This window comes from Sabethes cyaneus, chromosome 2 (genome assembly GCF_943734655.1).
Source record: "Sabethes cyaneus chromosome 2, idSabCyanKW18_F2, whole genome shotgun sequence".
NCBI classification, from domain to species: Eukaryota; Metazoa; Arthropoda; class Insecta; order Diptera; family Culicidae; genus Sabethes; species Sabethes cyaneus.
The window spans coordinates 195,310,202-195,332,023 of NC_071354.1; the positions used below are offsets into that span (position 1 = coordinate 195,310,202).

General features: G+C 38.9%; 1 protein-coding gene across 6 annotated transcripts in view; it reads right to left on the reverse strand.

The window, feature by feature from the left end:
• LOC128734068 (high affinity cAMP-specific and IBMX-insensitive 3',5'-cyclic phosphodiesterase 8) overlaps positions 1–21,822 on the reverse strand; it is a 220,798-nt gene that overhangs the window by 16,205 nt on the left and 182,771 nt on the right. For all 6 annotated transcript variants that reach the window (XM_053828065.1, XM_053828066.1, XM_053828063.1 and 3 more), the window contains 2 exons: positions 3,347–3,403; positions 2,941–3,140 (listed from right to left, as the gene is read on the reverse strand). In XM_053828065.1, coding sequence (XP_053684040.1) covers positions 2,941–3,140; positions 3,347–3,403 — 257 coding nt within the window. The remainder of the gene's footprint in view (positions 1–2,940; positions 3,141–3,346; positions 3,404–21,822) is intronic.

Here is a 21,822-nt window from a genome sequence, read left to right on the forward strand (position 1 = left end):
TTACCTGAGTCGAAGTCAATAATGCTCAGATCTGAAGAAAAAATCAAATTTGTGAGGGCTAAAGAACAGAACATTAAGGTTAGAATAAATTAATCGCAGAGTTATTATTTAGTTATGATTAAGCTTATTCAGTTTTGTCTTATGTAGGTGGATGTAACATTTCAGTACCTGTGTATAATTGAACCTTTAAAAATGCTATTGCGTGATAAACGTAATCGTCTTGCATTGACTGCGCCCGAAGCGTCTAGGTTTCCCGTTGAACCAATTATCTACGATTCATATACTAGCGGGGAATCTTTTTCTAATAATGATTATTTTCGCAAAAATCCTGATGCATTGAGAATAATTCAATTCGGGCAATCGCACATGGAGGCGAAATTAAATAAAATAAAGATGCTGAAACGAAGTTTAATTGTTTCATTCAATTTAATAGCAATCGGATAGAAATTCGAATTTTGCAAATTAATTTTGTGAGTAGCAATTTTACCGTGGACACCTTTTATTTGCTGTTATTTAATTCATTGTTGTATGTGAGTGAAACAAAACGTTTGAAGTTACAGAGAATCACACCACTCAAATTCACCTTATTATTCAAGCATAGATTAGCGTTACGGGTTTTTACACAATTTTCAACCGACTATATCAAACCGATTCTCGACAATTGACCCTGATGAAATTGTTTCTTTGATTATAGAAATGAAGCATAAATCTGTGAACAACAAATTGTCATGCGATATTCTTCCGTCCTATCAAAAACAATCTAACAAAGAAACAACAGCCATTCTGATAGGGAAGTGGGGTTTTGATGGATCAAGTGGGCACAGTGAGTACAAGCAATGCTTTTCTGATCCATCTGACCCGTTGAAGACACCAACTTGTTCGTCACTTCTTGTGTATCGCTTCGACCTATGATGGATTATCAAATTTTGTGGAAGAATGCTACTCCGCCGTGCACTAAGATCTGCCGCCCTATTTATTGATAATTTGCAAGAGCCTAATAGGCTCATAACTAATGAGAAACGGTACGTAATAGACCCAATAAAAACTTTGACTCCTTTTCTTTTACATGAAAAAGTAACAAAAACCCCCCGTTCCATGAGGTCGAAGATTCTTTACGACGTTCAAACCTATGCCAATTTGATGTCTGTGCTTTGGAAGTACGCCAGAGCGCAGAACACCCCGTTTTCTTCAACCGATTTTATAGTTTGAACATTTAACCTAGTCCAATTTGATGTCCTGAAGGTAAACAATTTTGTTAAAGCATAAGACTAGCCCTTTTCTTCATCCGATTTTATCTTTATCTTTATTGAATCTAGTTCAATTTGATGTCCTGAAACTAAAACGTCGCAGAAAAGTGAGCGGTCGTTCTTTTTTTTTGCCAGATTGCATCCATTTACTGCAAGAGTTTGTTAGGAACTGTTGTTCCAAGCAAGGGAAACAGAGCTGTGACGTGACGTAGCAATTCTCAAAGTAAAGAAAATCAGAAAATATCCTATCCGAGAATAGTTTTTGAACGTTTGATTTGCTGCTTTGCGTCAGTTAGTTGCTTGCAATTCTCTAAAATAGTTTCAATTCAAGCTAACATCGTTAGCTGCATACCAGTTTTAGGCCAATTACTTAAAGTTGACTAGTGCTACAAGTCATGCAAAAATTTTCAAAATGCGAAATCATCGCCAATCATTAAAAGATGTGTAATTGTGGCCTGATGGTTTAACTCTTAGTCGAACTACAAACTCTAAGAAACTGATACAAATGATATACAGAGTACAGACATTTAGGATTTTTGAACTTAACTTCATTTAACAACTGTTTATAAACATTCTAGGGCATTTATTACAATACAGTAAATTAAAAATTTACGTTACACACTGCTGAACATTTGCAAATCGTCAAGCATTGTCAAATTATATCCGCATTCGTTCGTTCCCCTAGGCACAGACCTTCATACTTTATAGACAATTTAGTACTGCCTTTATTTTTTAATGTTAATTCCAATTACCTGATTAAGCTGATTCATCGTCAATTATGATATTAAGAATATTAGAAATATTAAGGAATGATAAGAAATGATGAATGATGATTAGAAATGATATTAGAAATATTAAGGAACATAAAATGAACCACCAATTTATATAGATGTTGTAAAAGCCCCCTTGCAATGCCATTCTTGCTTGCATGTTAGGTAATAATTTGAACTTTTTTTTTTGTATGGGCTTATCACTTTGACCACAACATTATTGATCTATTGTAATGTTGCCCGGGTGTATGGTGTATTCTGCACTGCATTTCTGTGCTTTATCGTTATTGAGTAAACGATAAGCTTATATTTTTTTATGCGTGCTTATGTGTTGAGGGTTTTACCCATGCTTCGATGCATGTCCTACTACACCAAACCTATTTCGCCTCATTATAGTTAGCACTGGTGAGTCCTCCTGAGGTTCAAAACCATTACCTCATTAGGTCCTCATACCACTATACTAACCATAAGAAGCGTCTTCGGGATAATGTAGAACTCAGCATGAAGGAAGGGTGATGAGGGGCCAGAGAATAAACCCATGCTAAAGTCACTTTGACATCGAATGGCCTGATTCTACTAAGATTCGAACCCACGACCATTCGCTTGTCAAAGCAGACTCGGTAACCTTGCGGCTACAGAGCCCCCCGAACTTTGAACTTAGAAATTTTTAAATGTTTTTTCCCACAAAAACGAATGAGGATTGTAAAACTATATAATAGATTTATGAACTGAGCAGTTTATCATTATTCATTACAATTTTACTAGCTAGTGCCCATCAAAAATTGCAAAATATCCACGTCCAACATAATGACTTTCCACCCATTCCTCAAAACCACTGCTGAGCTGACCCACGCTGCACCATAATTAAACTCCGATAATTATAGGAAAATATGTTTTTGCGCTGCAACGGAAAAATAACTCACCTTCCGAGGGCGTCCGCTTCGATGATCCGCGGATGCCGGGCATCGACGACCACGATGTGATGACCGCCGCTGGTCACACTCTGGAACGCCTCTAGGGCGGCTTCGGGCGACTTGACGAAGGTCGGTTCAAAGTTGAGCCGATGGCTGGCGCTGACCAGCGCCTCGAACACGGGATCATTTTTGCAAAATGCTATTAAAATCTGTTGGATAAGATAATGGAAACAAATGGAGCGTAAAACTTTACGATTGAATTGTTTCGTCGCTGCGCTGCCGGTTGGGTGGTGCGGCCGGTACCAACCGGATAGGATTGCAGTGCGGTGCGCGAATTAGCGATAATCCGAGATTTCCGATTATGATGGTAATTATATTGTGTGTACTGCGCGGCCAGGCATTGAATTACGCTTACCTTAATCGGTGGGTTAGGTGGCAACAGGTTGGGGAATTTTAAATCCGATATTAATCTCTGCGTAGTTTGACGGTGCGTGGATATGAAATGGGAAGAAAGAACGAAATTAAATCGTTAGTGGTGCGGAATAATTAATTTATACTGGAATGTGTTTTTTGGTAAAATAAAGGGGCGACATCATGTTCATAATGACTAACAATGAAGAAGTTCCGTGTTTAGTAATTGTGGCATCAGTAGTATTTTTTCCATTTATTTTTTGTATTAGATTCTGGTTGTAGAACGGATGGTACAGGAAACATCCCTACCGACGAAGATTATACGCTGTAAGCCAAAATACAAACATAAACTCAGGCTTGACAGCATCGAGCGAACAATTTCAAAGCCTTCCATTGTTCAGCTGAAAGCGGTTTTGTGGTAGGTAGTGTATAACTTCGGTTCAATTAGAGCATTTTTTTAATCTCGCTATTACAACAATACTTTTATTACGGAAGAGTAGTGAAAGTTAAAATCCTACGTGTTTGTTTCGTTGCTACAGTACAGCCACTAGCGAACCAGGTGATAGAAAGAGACTTTTTCCACAAAAACACATGAACGCACATGAAAGCATCCATAAGTAAAAACACAAAATCTTCATAATGAGAAAAATCATCTCTAATTCTAATGTATCTTACACTAGAAAATACACCAGGAATTATAATTATGATATCACGAATTTCTTGCAGTACAAAGGTAACAAAAATCATTAATGGTGAGTAGCGGCATTGTAGTAAGTTGTAACTTCGGTCCATTGTTAATCACAGTTAGATGATGCCCAATTCAGATATTCAACTGGCTATTTTTCAGCCAATCAATTTGTGATTTTTATTTTATAAAAATTATTCAATCTAACGTTCTTATTTTTAAAATCAAAGCGTATCAACTTTTATAAAGTTATACCTGTTCTATTTCTAGTAAATTTACCGCAAACTAGTTGTTTGTATCTCCGAGCGTATTTGAATTATACTAGTTCAGTATCAGTCAAATTGAACTGGTACTACACAAAAAATAACTCAAATAACTTCAAAAGATAAATTTTGAAATTCGGAAAAACTTATAAAATAGGTATGTACCTTGTTGTAGAATGAATATTATTCGGTTGAACATTTTAAATCCATTACGGGAATTTATGATTCATTCTGAATTTCTAAAAATAGCTTTTCTGACTAACCGTGCATAGTTAGTCCTAAGACACAACGAACTTATTTTAAATCACATATATGTTGGGAATATTTTGCAGTTTAGCAAAAAAAACAAAATGAATAACGATAAAAATAAAACAATACCTGCTTTATAGTGGAATCTTCAGATATGTTCGAGCTTGAATCAAACGTGCTTGAGCTTGCTAAGAATGAAAGGAAACTTTTATCATTCAATTAGATTTGTTGTTCCGTTTAGTTTAATCGTCATGATAAAATAATATTAGGTAACTGTATTTCTTAGAAATATCAGAAAAACAAATCAATCAGCCGCTGCCTTACGGTTTTGATTATAACCCATTTGATTTACCCATGGGGACACTTCGACACAATATTTGTCCTAGCTTTTTAAAATATTTTTCGTTTGCTATCGAGATTACGAAAATGATTTTAGTCATGAATTTCTAAAGATAGAAAATGTTGGCAAAAGTAATGATTTTTGGGACTACCCCAATTCAGAAAGGGGCATCCATTGTATTGAACCCAAGTAACAATTCAAAGCTTTATTACGTTCATCTAGTGGTTTTCATGGCCAAATTCATAAAACCGCTAATAAAACTATGAGTTTCACCAGAACTTTCTAATGACCGCTATATAACTGCATTCCAACCAAGTGGTACACTCTTCAGAAGATTTTTACAACCTCTATAAGAATCAGGAAACATTGATTCGGATCACTACCTAGTGATGGTAAGGATACGTCAAAAACTATCTGTTGTGAACAACATACGATACCGGCACCCGCCACGGTATAATCTAGCGCGACTGAAGCAACCGGAGGTCGCCGAAAACTACGCGTTATCTCTCGAATCCGCGCTGCCGGAAGAGGGTGAGCTGAATGAAGACCCTCTTGAGGGTTGTTGGAATGCCGTGAAAACAACCATTAACAGCGTAGCGGAGAACGTCCTAGCCCGTGTGGCTCCGAATCGACGTAACGAATGGTTTGACGAGGAATGCCAGCAGATATTGGCTGAGAAGATCGCAGCGTGGGTACAAATGTTGCGTAGAGGCACCCGTCAGAATGTGAAGCGATACAAACAGAAGCGGAGGCAGCAAACCCGTCTCTTCAAGAAGAAGAAGCGCCACCAAGAGGAGAAGGAGTGCGAAGAACTCGACCGGCTGTACCGCTTTCACGACACACGGAAGTTCTATCAGAAACTCAACGAATCTCACATAGGCTTTGTGCCGTGGGCCGAAATGCGCAGATATAAAGATAGGGGTATCTTGACTGACGACCGTGCGCCAATCGAAAGGTGGAAGCAGCACTACGATGAACACCTGAATGGCGTGCAGGCAGACGACCATGATAGCGGAGGAAGTGACCACATTGGTGTAGTAAGCAACGAAGATGTGCCACCCCCATCGATAAGGGAAGTTAAAGAAGCCATCCAGCGGCTGAAGAACAACAAAGCAGCGGGAAAGGATGGCATTGGAGCGGAACTTATTAAAATGGGCCCGAACAAGTTGGCCGGCTGTTTGCATCAACTGATTGTCAAGATTTGGGATACGGAACGACTACCGGAGGAGTGGAAAGACGGGGTTATCTGCCATATCAACAAGAAAGGTGATAAGCTAGATTGTGAGAACTACCGAGCAATCACTATCCTGAATGCCGCCTACAAAGTGCTGTCCCAAGTCATCTTTCATCGACTATCGCCAATAGCCAATAGATTTGTGGGAAGTTACCAGGCCGGCTTCATGGAGGGTCGGTCTACAACGGGCCAAATCTTCACCCTGCGACAGATACTCCAGAAGTACCGCGAATTCCGAGTCCCCACGCACCACCTGTTCATCGATTTCAAAGCCGCATATGAAAGCCTAAACCGACAAGAACTATGGAAAATTTTGGACGAAAACAGCTTTCCGGGTAAGCTTATTAGACATCATGGCTACGATGGATGGAATACAGTGCTGTGTGAGAATCTCGGGTGGATTGTCAGACACATTCGAATCTCGCAGGCGACTTCGACAAGGAGATGGTCTTTCCTGCCTGCTATTCAACATTGCGCTTGAAGGTGTTATAAGATGACCGGCGATCGAAATGCGGGGCGCGATTTTCAATAAATCCAGTCAATTTATCTGCTTTGCTGACGATGTGCTGTCGGCAGAACATTTGAGGCGGTGGAAGATCAGTACACCAGACTAAAACGCGAGGCAGAGAAGATTGGATTGAAGATAAATACGTCTAAAACGAAGTATATGCTGGCGGGCGGGACAGAGCGCGACAGGGCCCGCTTGTGCAGTAACGTGGTAATCGACGGGGATGAGTTCGAGATAGTCGACGAGTTCGTATACCTTGGCTCGCTGGCAACACAGGACAACAATACCAGCCGTGAACTTACTACGGACTCCACAAACACTTGCGGTCGAAAAATTTGAGCCCTCGTACAAAGTGCACACTGTACGTAACGCTAATTAGACCGGTTGTCCTCTACGGGCACGAAACGTGGACACTGCTATAAGAAGACCTACGAGCACTCGGAGTTTTTGAACGGCGGGTGCTAAGAACCATCTTTGGCGGAGTGCAAGAGAACGGTGTATGGAGGCGAAGAATGAACCACGAGCACCGGCGTCTCTAAGGCGAACCAAGTATTCAGAAAGTGGTTAAAGCTGGACGGATACGTTGGGCAGGACATGTTGGTAGAATGCCGGACAACTATCCTGCAAAAATGATTTTGGCATCAAATCCAGTAGGAACAAAACGAAGAGGGGCACAGCAAGCGAGGTGGCAAGACCAGGTGGAGCAAGATCTAGCGAGCACTGGGTGCCCGTGGAACTAGAGATCAGCTGCCATGGACCGAACTAGATAGAGAAATTATACTGCGCAGGTCTTGTCGTAAGACGTTAGGCCAATTAAGTAAGTAAGTATTAAGAATTAGGTTATAAGCTCAAGTAGTTGTTTCACAACTGAAGCAGCAATAAAACCGATTAAGCTTTCGCTGCTTGACAGCCACCGCCATAATTTGATTTTTTCCCTTTTCGCTCTGGTAAAAAGCGACAGGAACCAAATTTGGAATGTGGGGTTTTTCGGAGACAGGATTTTTTCGAGACCCCTCACCCTTTTAGGAAGGGTGTTCTCACACAAATCAAATTTCTGTAAAACTCGAGAACTAATTAAGCAAATGGATCACCTTTGGTATGTGGGGGTTTTTGAAGACAAGATTTTTTTCTATAGTGGCTCGAGACCCATCCCCCTCTAAGAGGAGGTTTTCCCATAAAACCATAAGTTACTAAGGAGGGATATATGGAAAAAAATTATTTGTTTCTCTTTCATAAGTGACGGTGCAACAAAAATAGGAGCTGATCGGGGAAGGGAAGGTACCGACCGACGGGGTCCCTAACAGGGTGGTCCCTATCAAGGGGGCAGCACAGACTAACAGACGTAACACTGAATCCCCATTCCATCGTCAATAAAAACGATCATTTCAAATTTTCGCTTAAGCCAAGACTCAAACAACAGCCGCTGCGCAAGAACACCGTTCGCCTGTGTTGGCGCTGCTGTCAGATAATTATAGCATTGCTAAATTTGTAGTAATATACTCTGCGTTGCGCGAAGATTGCACCAGGTGATGCTAGTGTTTTTTTCCAAGTGTTAGGGGTGTCATTGAAATGATGTTTTGTTAGAAAATTTGTTCGAAGTGTTACGTCTGTTAGTCTGTGGGGGAAGGTTCAAACAAGTAAAAAATGCTGCGTTTCTCTTGCAATTAGACCGATTGCAGTTGTGCAAGCTGGGTGACTGGGTGACAAGATGGGGAGGGTCCACCGAGGAGGGGTATATGGAAAAAAACTTTATTTCGTTTCCGTTATAGGGATTTTCAGAGCTGACTATGAAGGGATGGAGGAGAGGTTAAAGAGGAACGTGAGTATGAATGTACGTTCCGCTATAACTCCGAAATACTTGGTTCTTCATCAAACTTGACACACGTTTTAAGAGATAAAACAATCAGCGCAGGGAGTTTACAAAAAGGGGAGGCGGTCTTTTACAAGGGAGAAGCAAAGTTCAAATTGGCAAAGGGGTGTCTTTCTCTTGCATTTGAAACGATAGCACTTGTAAAACAGTGGCTGGACGATAAGAAGGGATTGCGTAGAAGGGGGGATCGGGTGGACATTAACAAGGGGGAGGTTCAAAAACGTAAAAAAGGCTTTGCCTCACTTAGTCGTGCCATCAATCTATTTACGCCGGAGAGACCTGCTGAGACTGGAGTTCCGGAGAACAGACTATGGAGTTGAATACAACGAACCGATTATCCCGATATGTTGTCAGTTCAACCAAACCTACGATCTTTTCGATTACACTATGTCGGCATCGGTATTCGGAAACAGACTGAAACGACGCTCTTTGGAATCTGCAGTTAGGAGTGGATAGCAGTTCAAGGTAGAGGAATGCAGTTTAATTCATCTGATTTCCTACCATTTTTTTATGACTTTTGATGCAAATTTGTTATATTACTGTGCGTCTTACGGAAATTTTGTATTAGGGTAGATGATCCATTAGTTGTGCTACTAAGCACAATATAACTTCATTTTGCTTGTTTATTGAGGTATATGCTTCAATTAATGCTTGTGGGATATAAATTTATCAAATACAAGGTATTTGTCACAAGGCAAGACAATTGCTTTCGTTGTACGAGAAGCTTTATAAAGAAAAAATGAATTTTCCGATTCAATTATATTGTACCAACAGTTGCGCTAATGTTTCCTTAATTAAGTTTGATGTTCCTTTAATTGTGGTATTCCATATACATTGCTAGGTTGCTAAGTAAAAAAACATCGTAGCAAAACTATAGATGAGCGCCTATAGTTGTGCGCTCCAACTGCGCGTTGGATTTTGGAAAATTGGGATTTTAGCAAATAATGCTTTAATTTTAAATGGTGTAGCCTAACTACCAATACTTCTAAAAACCTGTTTTATATAATGAATGTAATTGTTTTATCTAAAATGCTACGGTGACGAAAATAGGCATTAATAATGAATAGTAGCGCAACTATTGGTACTACCACAACTATTGGATCAAGTACCCTATATGAAAAGATATAAGGTTTTTACGCGTTGTATGTGAGCCTGTTGCTAGGTCAACAGCAATGTCAGATGAGGTAGAAGAAAAAAATAAAGAAAATAAAGAAAAATTTGATGGAATTTTGTTTCTAAAACTATCAATTTAATTAACTAGATCATAACTGTTGTACTTTTCGAAAACTTGGACTGGAAATGTCATGAAAATTGTACTTAAAATGACGAAAAAATTAAAAATATTGAATCTGTGTCTTTTTGTAAATTGTGTTTCATTGAAATAGAATAGAACCAGGATTAAGGAAGAAGCTTCAATCATATTTAACGGACAGCAAAGTTCGAAAGTAGCGTTAGTCATATTCAGTGAAACTCAAAAACTGTTTGTTTCCAAAATATAACTTCTGAAAATATTTCTAGAGTCGTCAGGCACTCAGGCAGTATCTTTTCCTTTAAATCTATTTGTAGATGACGTAACTTTCATACTTAACGAAGTTCGACAAATTTTAGACGGTCACATGGATCTGTATGTAAATCTTTCAATTTCAAAATATTTCGTTTAATCCTGTTAGATATCACGTTAATTCGGCAATTGAAAAAATGGAAAAATCAAAATAAAATAATAGAACTAGATATATGATGTATGAGATATAAAAAAATAGAACTAGATATATCTCTAGTATACGACCCATATGTCCTACATTGCGAGTCTTCACTCTTTTCCAGCACAGATGCTTGTTTTAGGCCGGATTTCTTTGCAGTGATGCTTCCTAGGCCATTGTCAGCAGCCTCCGGAGTAGGAGGACTAAGTACTATTTCCGGCGGTCGCCAATCATAACCGGGCTCATATTCGTACAGTTGGATCTCGAAATCGTGAATAACTCTCCGCTTCAACTGCGGATTAATCGCATTTAGCGGAAGCATTCGAAAAGATTCAAATCGTCTCCGCTCGCGAGCACTCAACACCCGAATCAGAATCTTCGATACGCGGTACTCCGATTGCATGATCGGTCGAGATTTTCAAAACAAAACACTTGAAAAATAATTCTATCACTCGACTAGGCAACTGAGAGGCTTTGCACAGCTGACATTTCACAGACTAAAGCAGGCTGACTAGATGTTTGCGGGTGAACTTACCTCATCGAAATCAAGCAGCGGGCGGCCTTCGACAATCTCGTGCAGACTGCAAACCCGCTGTCGGTGCAGGCGTCGATTGTTGCTCGCTATTCGCTCCAGGCTGCGAGGACGAAACGCCGAACCGTTGGCATTCACTCGCGTGTAGGCTTTGGGTTTGCCGTGTTTATCTTGTGGTTGAACGAAAATGATTTTTACTAATTGGTGTTCCTTATACCACACCCAAATCGTATCTCGTATCTTAGAAGGTGCTCGGTTAATGTCTAACTTCCATGTAATGATTAATAATAAAAATACGCTTAACTGATGTCCTTGCAAAAATAACCTTGCGCCATCCAAAGTACGAGAACCGATTATTCGAAACAGCCTATGGCACGCACACAGCAATTTTCGATTATTACCATTCTTCACTATTATCTCGTTCAGCTGCAGTGTCCGCTGGTCTAGGTTTTTGACTAGCTCGAGTACCTCCGGTCCGGCCGTCGTGTACCCGCTGTCCAAATCCTCGTCATCGGTCGAGAACAAATGGTCCTCGCTGTCTGCCAACAGGGGCTTCCTGCGTAGCTGAACCGGTGAGTCCAGCATCGACGAGTCGCCTTCCAGAGACGTCACATCATCGTCCGTAATTGGCACGGAAAAGGATTCATTCGTCGCTTCGGCCATCGTAATCGGGATGGTTTCAAGCTTCTTCACATCCAGTACGTCCACTCCGGTTACCGAGGGCTTATACAACGATTCGACACTTTTTCCAATTGCAGTTTTTCTGAATAAAGTCTTAATACGAAAGCAACCGTACGATTCACAACCGTCCATTGTCGGAAATAGGGAACTTTTTCGGGCTGTCTTTGCGATATCAGCTGCTGTCGTCTAACTGTTGCACATTCATTTTCGGAACGATACCGGCTTCCGATAGTCACATGGTATTATCACTTATTTTTTTGATCGTCTCTGCCGACTGCTACAATCAGGATGATATGCAGGTATTTTAATTCAGGAAAAGAATGGGTTTTTCCAATTGGTATCAAATGTTTATTCAACGTCGCGGCTGAAGTTTTGCAGCAAGTGACAAGATAGGATACGCAATTACGCTGAAAGTCGAATTTTCAATCGAGCCCCGCACAGTTACGTGAGTCATTATGTTGATTGACCTGAACTGAACAGATTTTGCAAAACATTGCGTGAACAAATTTGCGTTTGGATTAAAAACACATTACCACTGTAACTTATACAACAATGTTAATTATTTTTCGGTATGCATGCTAACGCATTTAAAAAATAAGTTTATTTCGTGGTAAGGCAAGTCGAGATGGGGTAATAAAAAACTTACTTAAATTTAAGGAGGCCCACCAACACACCTCCACACCAAAGAACTCGCACATAGAGTCCCCTGGTAATGGACTCCTCATTTGGCAATAAAAATCTTAATACGAAAACTAAACGAAAAAACAGAAACTAAATATAATGCAACAATTAAAAGGTGTGTGTGATGAGCTATATAAAAAGTAATATCATGAAGTAGTCGTGGGATGTACCCAGTGGAACTAAGTTCCTTTGAAGGGTATCCCTAGAGTACTACAGGTTGGTGATTCTAATGAATTTGGTTAAGTGTAGCTGTTTCTAGCTGATGCAAAATCATAGCAAAAACTGACTGATATATGATTTGTAGTGCTGCTTCAAACGGGTTTTAAAAAGTACACGGTTATTTAAAATTTTCAGTCGTTCAGGTAGTTCATTATACACCGATGGACCATAAAACGAGATCCGAACTTGACCCATATTTGTAGAAGCTCTGGACCGAACAAGGTTGCTCGCATACCGGGTGTAATGATCATGATTTGTTATAGACAAAACGATGTTATGATGAATATTTGGGTTTTTTATTGTGTCGTACATGAACAAACTGGTTTGTAGTTTACATAGTCCGCGTAGAGGAAGAATGCTATGAGCCATATTTGTGTACAGTTGAAGGGAAGAGTATAATCGCGGTAGGTTGTAGATGATTTTGAGGCATCTATTTTGCAATGTTTGCAGTTTTTTCAGCTTGGATTTGCAAGCGTGTCCCCAGGCGAGAATTAGGTATTGCATATGGGAATGAATACAGCCATGATAGAAAGTCAAGAGGGCATCTCTAGGCACAAACTTACTAACACGGTACATTAAGCCGCACAAGGATGAGACTTTCCTTTGGACATGTTCTATATGATCACCCCAGGAAAGCGTGGAGTCCAATACCAAGCCCAAGTATTTAAAATTCGATACCAATTCAACTCCTTCTTGCTCAAACGACGGGTTGCTATGTGTAGGTATTTTTTTCCTTGGTGAATGGAAAACCATGTATTTGGTCTTTGATAAGTTTAATGAGAGCAAATTTGCATTAAAGTATCTCATAAGTACCTGCAAGTCACTGTTTATTGATGACACAATAGATGTAACATCGTGGTTTGGATAGAATAAAGCAGTATCATCAGCAAACAATTTAGGAGTTCCATTAAGCGGTATGTTTCCTATATCATTAATGTATATAAGAAATAAAAGTGGCCCAATATTACTACCTTGTGGAACTCCAATGTTTATAGATCTTGAAGAACTCTTGGCATCTTTGAATGTCACAAATTGCTGCCTTCCACTCAAATAGCTCCGAATAACATCGTTCGCTAATCCCCGTATTCCATAACTTTCCAGTTTTTGCAAGAGAATGTCGTGGTTTAATGTATCGAAAGCCTTTTTTAAATCAATAAAAAGACCTCCGACGATACATTTGTTGTCTATTTTGTTTATTAAGAAGTCAACAAGCTCAACGATCGCCGTAGAGGTACTACATCCTTTCCTAAACCCGTACTGGAATTTATACAAAACATTGAACTTATTCAAAAAATTTATTAATCTCTTCACCAATAGTCTTTCAAAGATTTTATTTATTACAGACAGTGTAGAAATAGGACGATAGTTGCAAGGGTCAGACTTATCCCCAGATTTAAAAACAGGCACTACTCTTGCAACTTTTAAACAATCTGGGTACCTTCCTTGGCTCAGTATTCTGTTGAAAAGCTCTGTAAAAATGTTTGAAAATGCATTCGAATTTTGCTTGATAATACTTGCTGGTAGATTATCAGGTCCACAGCTTTTTTTGGTATCTAGATCGTTTATTACAGAAGAAACCTCAGCTAAATCAGTGGGTTTAAGATAAATTGTTTGCTCCAGACGGCTTACAGTTGCCAATGGATTGAGATTATTTTTCGGAATTTTTCCAGCGAGATTCCCGCCAATGCTTGAGAAGAACTGATTGAATATTTCACTGATTTCAGAGCTATTTGATGTTTTGCTACCATTATTTTGTAGTTCAATCTTAACATCCCGTTTGGTTCTCCCCATTATTTCGTTTAAATTTTTCCATACTTTAGCACTACAGGTGTCGTCAAACAATTTTTTGAAATATTCGTTTTTACACCTCTTTTTAACAGCATCAAGTTTTTTTGTTACATGGTTCAGCATTTCTCTCAAATGATTATTGTTCGGATTCCTTTTTACTTTTTTCAAGTATTTGTTTTTGAGTTTAATCCATTGCCACGTATAATAATCAAGCCAAGGACATTTTTTGGTTTTTAAATTCACTCGTTCATTTTTAGAAGTGGTACAAAGATTTGAAATATTATTATAAGCCGTTGTTATGGACACAATCGACTCGTTTACATCTTCAGTACAAGTGAAGGTATTCAAAAACTGTGTAAATAATTGGTTTAACCTATGCTTGTCAACAATTTTTTTGCTTAAAATAACATGTTCCTTTGGATTAACAATTTTAAAAGAAGAAACAACTATTAAGTGATCACTCACATCCGTATAAATTGTATCATTTTTTATATAAGTAAGATCTTCTTTTCGTCCAATAAAGTGGTCCAAAATATTTCCACTGACAGGGCGAGTAGCAAACGTATTTGAGCAAAAGTAGTCATACGAGTTCAGTAAGTTTTCATAACGACGAACAGTGCTGTTACCAGCTAAGTTAAATGGAATATTCATATCTCCAACGATAAAACGTGGACATGACGTGTGCGTTGACAATAAGCTTTCCATCTCATCTTGAAAATAATTAAAATCGAATGATGGCGGTCTGTATACGCCTATAACATCATACAGCAACCCATTTATTTTTATTTCAATTTGAATCATGTGCATGCCCTCAATGAGAATATTTTTCTTCACATTGTAGCTTAATTCATTCTTCACATACACCGCCAAACCACCAGACGACGTGTCACGACAAGAGAAGATTGAGTTGTAATTTGGTATTTGATACAAAGGACAATTTTCAGCTTTCAACCACGTCTCACCAATTACCAATATGTCAATAGGAACTTTTATGCTGTCCAGGAATAAAGGAATATTGTCAAACTTCTGCAAATTATTCATTCCCCTTACGTTCCATTGTGCTATACGAAGGAAATTTTTTCCGTCATCAGAATGATTTAGATTGAACTCATCAACATTCTCGTGGTATGAATTTATTCTACTAGTCATTTATTATACAATTGACACGGTTTTATATCACGGACAAACGAAAAGAGCTTAATAGTTTGTGTTGTTATTATTGCGCTTTCTCTTAGGAGAGGGAGTTTGCTTTGGAGGAGATTTTTTAGTATAGCGATTAACTAGCTCATCTAAATCATTTCTAGTTTTTATTACTTCCGGCTTCGAGTTTTCGTTTTTCTTGACTAGTACATTGCCCCCCCTGCTACACCAAACATATTTTATTTCTAACTTATCTTGGTGGCCTCTCATTTCGCTCAGAAGTTCCAACGATAGTGGGGTCAATTCATCGCGTATAGTGATGGTTGTTGATTTTCCATCTATTGTCAAGCTAGGATCGATTTGTGACGAAAGCAGTTTACCAACTTCCCTTTTCTTGCTAAAAACAATTTCCTTACTGCCTTTATTGGCAAACACTGCGCGAATGGGTATAAGCGAGTTTTTCGGTTTGTTTCTAGCATTTAGTCTAGTAGCTGAAACCAGCATGTCGGAGTTATTGGTTACGCCATGGCAAGAAAAAACTTTTTCAACAATCTCTTGAGTATTTTCCCCAGGGATAAACGGGACCCCGAGTACTATTGCATTGTTACAGTTTTTTTCACGGTTACCTCTATCTACCTGATGTTCTAAATTGTGGACTGTTTTTGACAATGTTAGTTGGTTTGTTTTCAATTTATCAACTTCCTTTTTTAAAAATTCATTTTCCTTTTTCATTTCTTGAAAGTCCCCTACAATGCCATCAAACTTAGCTGACAGAAAATCTTGAGATTTCTCTATTGCTGTTGTAATTTGATTTACCTCTCCCCTAAAGTTTTGCATTTCTTGGGATACGGCACTAGCCACCGCTCCCTTTAGCTCAACTGCAAGTGATTCAACAATCGAAGTCTTGAGATTCTGCATCTCCATAATGCGTTGGTATATACTCGCACAGTTATGGGAGCAAAAGTACGGTTTTTCCTTCATGCGTCGCGCAGCATTCCCGGTGATGTTACGGCACTTAAGATGTGCCTCAGTGAAGCAATACATGCAAATTATCAATTTAGAAGAATCCTTTTCTGGTTTGTTGCATTCAACGCAAATTGAACATTCATTTTCCATGTTTACCTGTTTAAAGCAACAATGAGAATCAAATCAGCTGCTGCAGCGCAAGTCAGTTTATAAGATAGTAATCGAAAATAACATACAAGAAGCGATAGCTTTTACTCACACACACCCGTCTAAGTATTCACTTTAATAGTACAGAATAGTCAGCAAGATAAAGTTATTATGCTAATGGAAAACGAAAAAGTGTTATTACTTATATGCTGGAATGGAAGATAGAGTAGACGATTTGCAATACTAACTTGCTGTGATTGGAGTTGTTAAAGATTTTTTGATTATGATATTTAACGCATTTATTTTGTTTGAGTTTTTGCATTGCATCCGTTCGCTCAAATTTGACTAAACTGGCTACTCAACCTGGACTACTTATATCTGGTGAAAATGATGCTACCTAGTGGCACGATATTGCACGATTGCAGGCATGGTAAGAGGTAATTACGGTTAAAATAATACGTAAACTGTATTAACATTCCCATTTGGTAAGAAGTTTAATGTGAAATTAGTTATTATCAATTGCAAGGAAAATTGTACCATCCAAAGTGCGATATCGCTCATAAAAGTGTTATTTTGCATTAAATCGTTTCGGTATCTTCGGCGCACTTTTTCGTTACCTTCCAAGCAATAAGTGCGCCGAAGATACCGAAACGATTTAATGCAAAATAGCATTTTTATGAGCGATATCGCACTTTGGATGGTACACTTTTCCTTGCAATTGACAATACCATTTTTTCCAATTTTATGTGAAACAATGTCATCGAATTGAATATTTAAGGCTGCTAGTAAGTTGTCAAATGAAACCAGCAACCAACCTCTGATTTTTATCGAAAATGCATATTTTTTTTTATCAAAAAATGCACATTTTTTATTCATAAATCTAGTAGTTATCTAAATTGTGTTTAAATATTTGTTCTAATTAAACCTAATTTTGTTCAACTTCTTGCTAATTTTGGTTTGTAGGTTTTGTACAAAGATCTAGTGAGCCACAGTGGACTCGAATTTTATTTTACTGGACATCAAACCAGCACCCCATTCGCCCCAGATTATGAACATAGGAGAATACCGCCAGCATACATTGAGACTGTGAAGGAATTGTGTTATTCGGTTACGTGGAAAATTTCACGTAGGGTTCTAGACCTAAGAACTTATTAAATAAATACAGCTCGTTCTAGAACTGAACCCAAATGCATTGCTTCAGCGTCGGATTTTTGGTAAGTGAGCCTAGGATTATCTCAACAAAGATCTGCTTTTCAACAAAAAAATCTGTTCAGCTCCGTAGCTAATTTCACCGGTCAAAGCATGGTCGTCCGTTTTTTTAAGATGAATATGGCCGTTACGTTGCTGATATCTAGCTAACGAAGATTATGGAAAGTTTAACCTTAAATGCAAACATTGGAGTTGATATAAGGTTTCAACAAGACGGCGCTACATGCTACATGACACGCGCTACATGCTACATGAGAGCCGAGTTTGGTCAGTCGTTTTAGACCTGTAAATTGGCCGCCTACTCCGTGTTATTGTTTCACATTTACGATAAGCTTATAAATTATTATGCGTGCTTCTGTATTTATTCTACTTTTTCTTCAATGCAGTACATTTAACTGTAAAAGTAGATTTTTGCACTGTCCAGAAAGCTATAGAATTTAGCACGAATAAATCGTAATGAGCAGCGTCATCGCGAGCAATTGGCCAGATTTGCCTTCATCAAGAGCGGTAGCTCTAGGAAGCGCCAAAAAACGATCTGAACCACACTAAGATATTCTCTACTGTAGCGAAGTACTGAATATTGCGAGTTGTACGAATCATGCATGACTGTCTAATTGTAAAAAGAAATAAACTTTGAAGGAAAACTGATTTAAGAAACGAGTGTGCGCCAAATCGGGCCTTCGCCAGGGCCACCACAGTGTCACGCTACGGTTCTGGAACCCGGTCTAGAATTTAGGTTTAAAATCTGATAAAAAATGTGGTCCAATATAAAATCTATTCAAAAATGTGGTCCAAGATCTGCTTTATAATCTTGCCTAGTTTGAGAGTCTGGTCTACAATTTGATCCAAAATATGAACTAAAATCTGATAAAAATGTTTGTGTCCAGAATCTAGTTCGGGCTCAGAATCTGATCTTGGTACAGAATGTGGTTCACAATCTGGTCCCACGTCTGATCCAAAATCTGATTAAAAATGTGTTTCAAAACATTATCCAAAACGTGGTCCAAATTAAAAAAAGTGGTTCAAGATCTGGTTCATAATCTGATGCAGGTCCAACATCTGGTTCAGGTCTAGAATCTGGTTCAAAATATGGCTAAAATCTAATCAAATATGTATTCCAAAATCTGGTCCAGAACATAGTTAAAATCTGCTCTAAAATCGGTAACATAATTTGAACCACCAAAATGTGATAAAAACCAAAATGTGATAAAAACTGTGGTCCGAAATCTTATTCAAACTTTGGTCCAAATCTAATCAAAATGTAATCTAAATTCGAATACAATCTGGTCTAAAATCTGATGCAGCTCTAAGATCTGGTTCAGGTCCATAATGCGGTCTAGGGCCAGAATCTGTACTAAAATCTGATTAAAAATGAGGCCCAAATTGTGATCAAAAATGTGGTCCGAAATCTTATCCAAAATTTGGTCCAAATCTAATCAAAATGTAATCTAAATTTGAATAAAATCTGGTCTAGAATCGGATGCAGCTCTAAGATCTGGTTCAGGTCCATTTCTTTTTTTTCCATATGTGGACGCATTACTGCGACCAGTATAGTTGATCTATTGTAATATCGCCCGGGTGTTTGCTGTATGACCTGCACTGCATTTCTTTTTGATATAATCGCTATTGAGTGAGCGATATGCTTATTAAATTTTATGCGTGCTTGCGTCTATTGGGGTTTACCCTTCCTTCAAAGCTTGATCTACGCTATCCACTTATTCCTCGCTGCCAGCACTATCCCATATTATAGCAGTCCCTGGCGAGGACTCATTCGTACCTCTGACCAGTACACTTAACTATAGGAGGAACATTTGCACTGTCAAGAGGCTTCAGAGGGTGAATATAGAATTCCTTGCGGCTACAGAGCCCCCCTTGGTTCAGATCCATAATGTAGTCCAGGTCCAGAATCTGTTCCAAAATCTGATTAATAATGAGACCCAGAATGTGATAAAAAAATGTGGTCCGAAATCTTATCGAAAATCTGGTCCAGAATCTGATGCATGTTCAGCATGTGGCCCAAAACAAAATTTAATAAAAAAATGTGGTCCAAAATCTGGTTGATAATTTGGCCCAGTTTGAGAATATGGTCCAAAATTTGATCCAAAATATGGACTAAAATCTGATGAAAACTGTGGTCCAAAATATTATCCAAAACCTGGTCCAAATGTGGTAAAAATGTAGTCCTGCTCTGGTCCAATTATGGCTAAAAACGAATCGAAAATGTGCTACAAAATCTGGTCCAGAATCTAGTTCAAATCTTTTCCGAAACCTTAGAAAACCTGAAACAACATTTGTTTAAAACATGGTCCGTAATCTAGTCCAGGTTCAGGTCCTGGTCTGGTTCAAAACCTGATAAAATATGTGGTCCAGAAGCAGGACAAGGTCCGAAATCTGGTCCAGGCCCAGAATGTGGACCAACTTTTGATTAAAATGTGGTCTAAAATATTATCCAAGATCTGGACCAAATCTAACAAAATTGTAATGCAAAATCTGGTCTAGAATCTGATGCTGCTCCAAGATCTGGTTCAGGTTCAGAATCTGATCTAAAATCTGATCGAAAATGAGGCCCAAATGTGATCAAAAATGTGGTCCAAAATCTTATCCAAAATCTGGTTTAGATTCGATGCAAGTCCAGAATGTGGTCCAAATCAGGTCTAGAAACTGAGTCTTAAATTTAATCCAAAACCTGATCAAAAATCTAAGCTTTTCTGATGAAAATGTGGTTTAAAATTTGGTCCAGAATCTAGTCTGTTCTGTTCCAAAATTTGAAACAAAAGTTGATAAAAATGGGATCTACGATGTATTCCAGGTCCAATGGAAACTGGTTCAAAACGTGCTCCAAAATCGGTTTGGCGGTGTGTGGTGTAAAAACTGATCAAGAAAATGTGACCCAAAATATGCTGCAGGTTCAAAATCTGGCCTGAAAAATCTGACCAAAAATGTAGACCTAAATTAGTTTATAACCTGGTCCAGTTTTAGAATCTGGCTCAAATTTGATCCAAATTCTGGGCCAAAATCTGATAACAGAATTCTAGGTCTAGGTTCAGAATTAGGTCCAGGTCCAACAACTGGTGTTGGTCTAGAATGAATGACCAATATCTGGTCAAAAATTTAAAATTTTAACAAAAACAATCAACTTGGAAGGAACACCGATTTAATAAACGAGGAAATGCTAAATCAGGTCTTCGCCAAGGGCGCCACAACGTCACACAACGACTGTGATAATGAGGAGAATGAGAATAAACCCATGCCAAACTTAAACCCAATAAACCCAAAGTCACTATGACAGCGAATGGCCTGATTCTACTAAGATTCGAAACCAAGACTATACGTTTGTTCAAGAAGACTCGGCAGCTTTGCGACTACAGAGCTTTTCGAAATGCTTCACACTGAACTTCAATGAGATAGACTTATCTGGGACTGTTATACGCCTTAGTGCACCCCAGATATTTTTATGGTTTAGTAGGTCGAATGCTTTCTCTACGGATCAACTTTATTTCTCAAGCTTTCTCAAATCAACGGACATCAGAAAAAGTGAGTCAAGGAATACAGTTTGCTGTTGCCGGAGAGAAGTGTCGATTTTCACCTAAACCCGATCACTTTGCCGAGTACTTTGAGAGTAATACAGAGCCAATTGATATCGCGCCAGTTCCTATATTCAGTCGTGGTTTCTACGATATTGCAGCTGGCCAGCTTTGTTCTTGAGCGACATCTTTCCATTCATCGGTTACAAAAGATGTCGTACAATAAATAAATGTCTTCATTGCCGGCGGCCCCATAAGGTTTATTGGGCTAGGCACTTGACCCAGGCTCTCTTGTCATGTTTAAAACAAAGCAAAGCTTTAGGCTTAACTATCTTTCTAAGACCTGACCCGTTTGATCGATAAACTTCACAGTCGGCTGTTAGAGTACAGAACAATCGCGGGGCTAGTGCAGTAGTCCTACTGACTTTATCTGGCAAGCACCGTCTAGCCGAGATTAGAACATACGACGACTGGCTTGTTAGATCTGTATCGTACCTCGAAGCAAACTAGGTGGTTCTCTTGTCACGTCTGCAATACCCTTAACAGCTTTCTCTAGCTTGGCATATCGCTGGCGGGCTGCTGTTTTACCCGTTCTTTTTTTTCTTGTGCAGACTGTAGTGCACTGTAGTTGGAATAATGGACGGCTTTGACCGCAGTTAAGCCATTCCGGCCAGTGATTAGTAGTCTGCTTGGACGTACGAGTAGATGCAGCAGCTGGAGCTTCCAAAATCGCTTGTCAAGCTA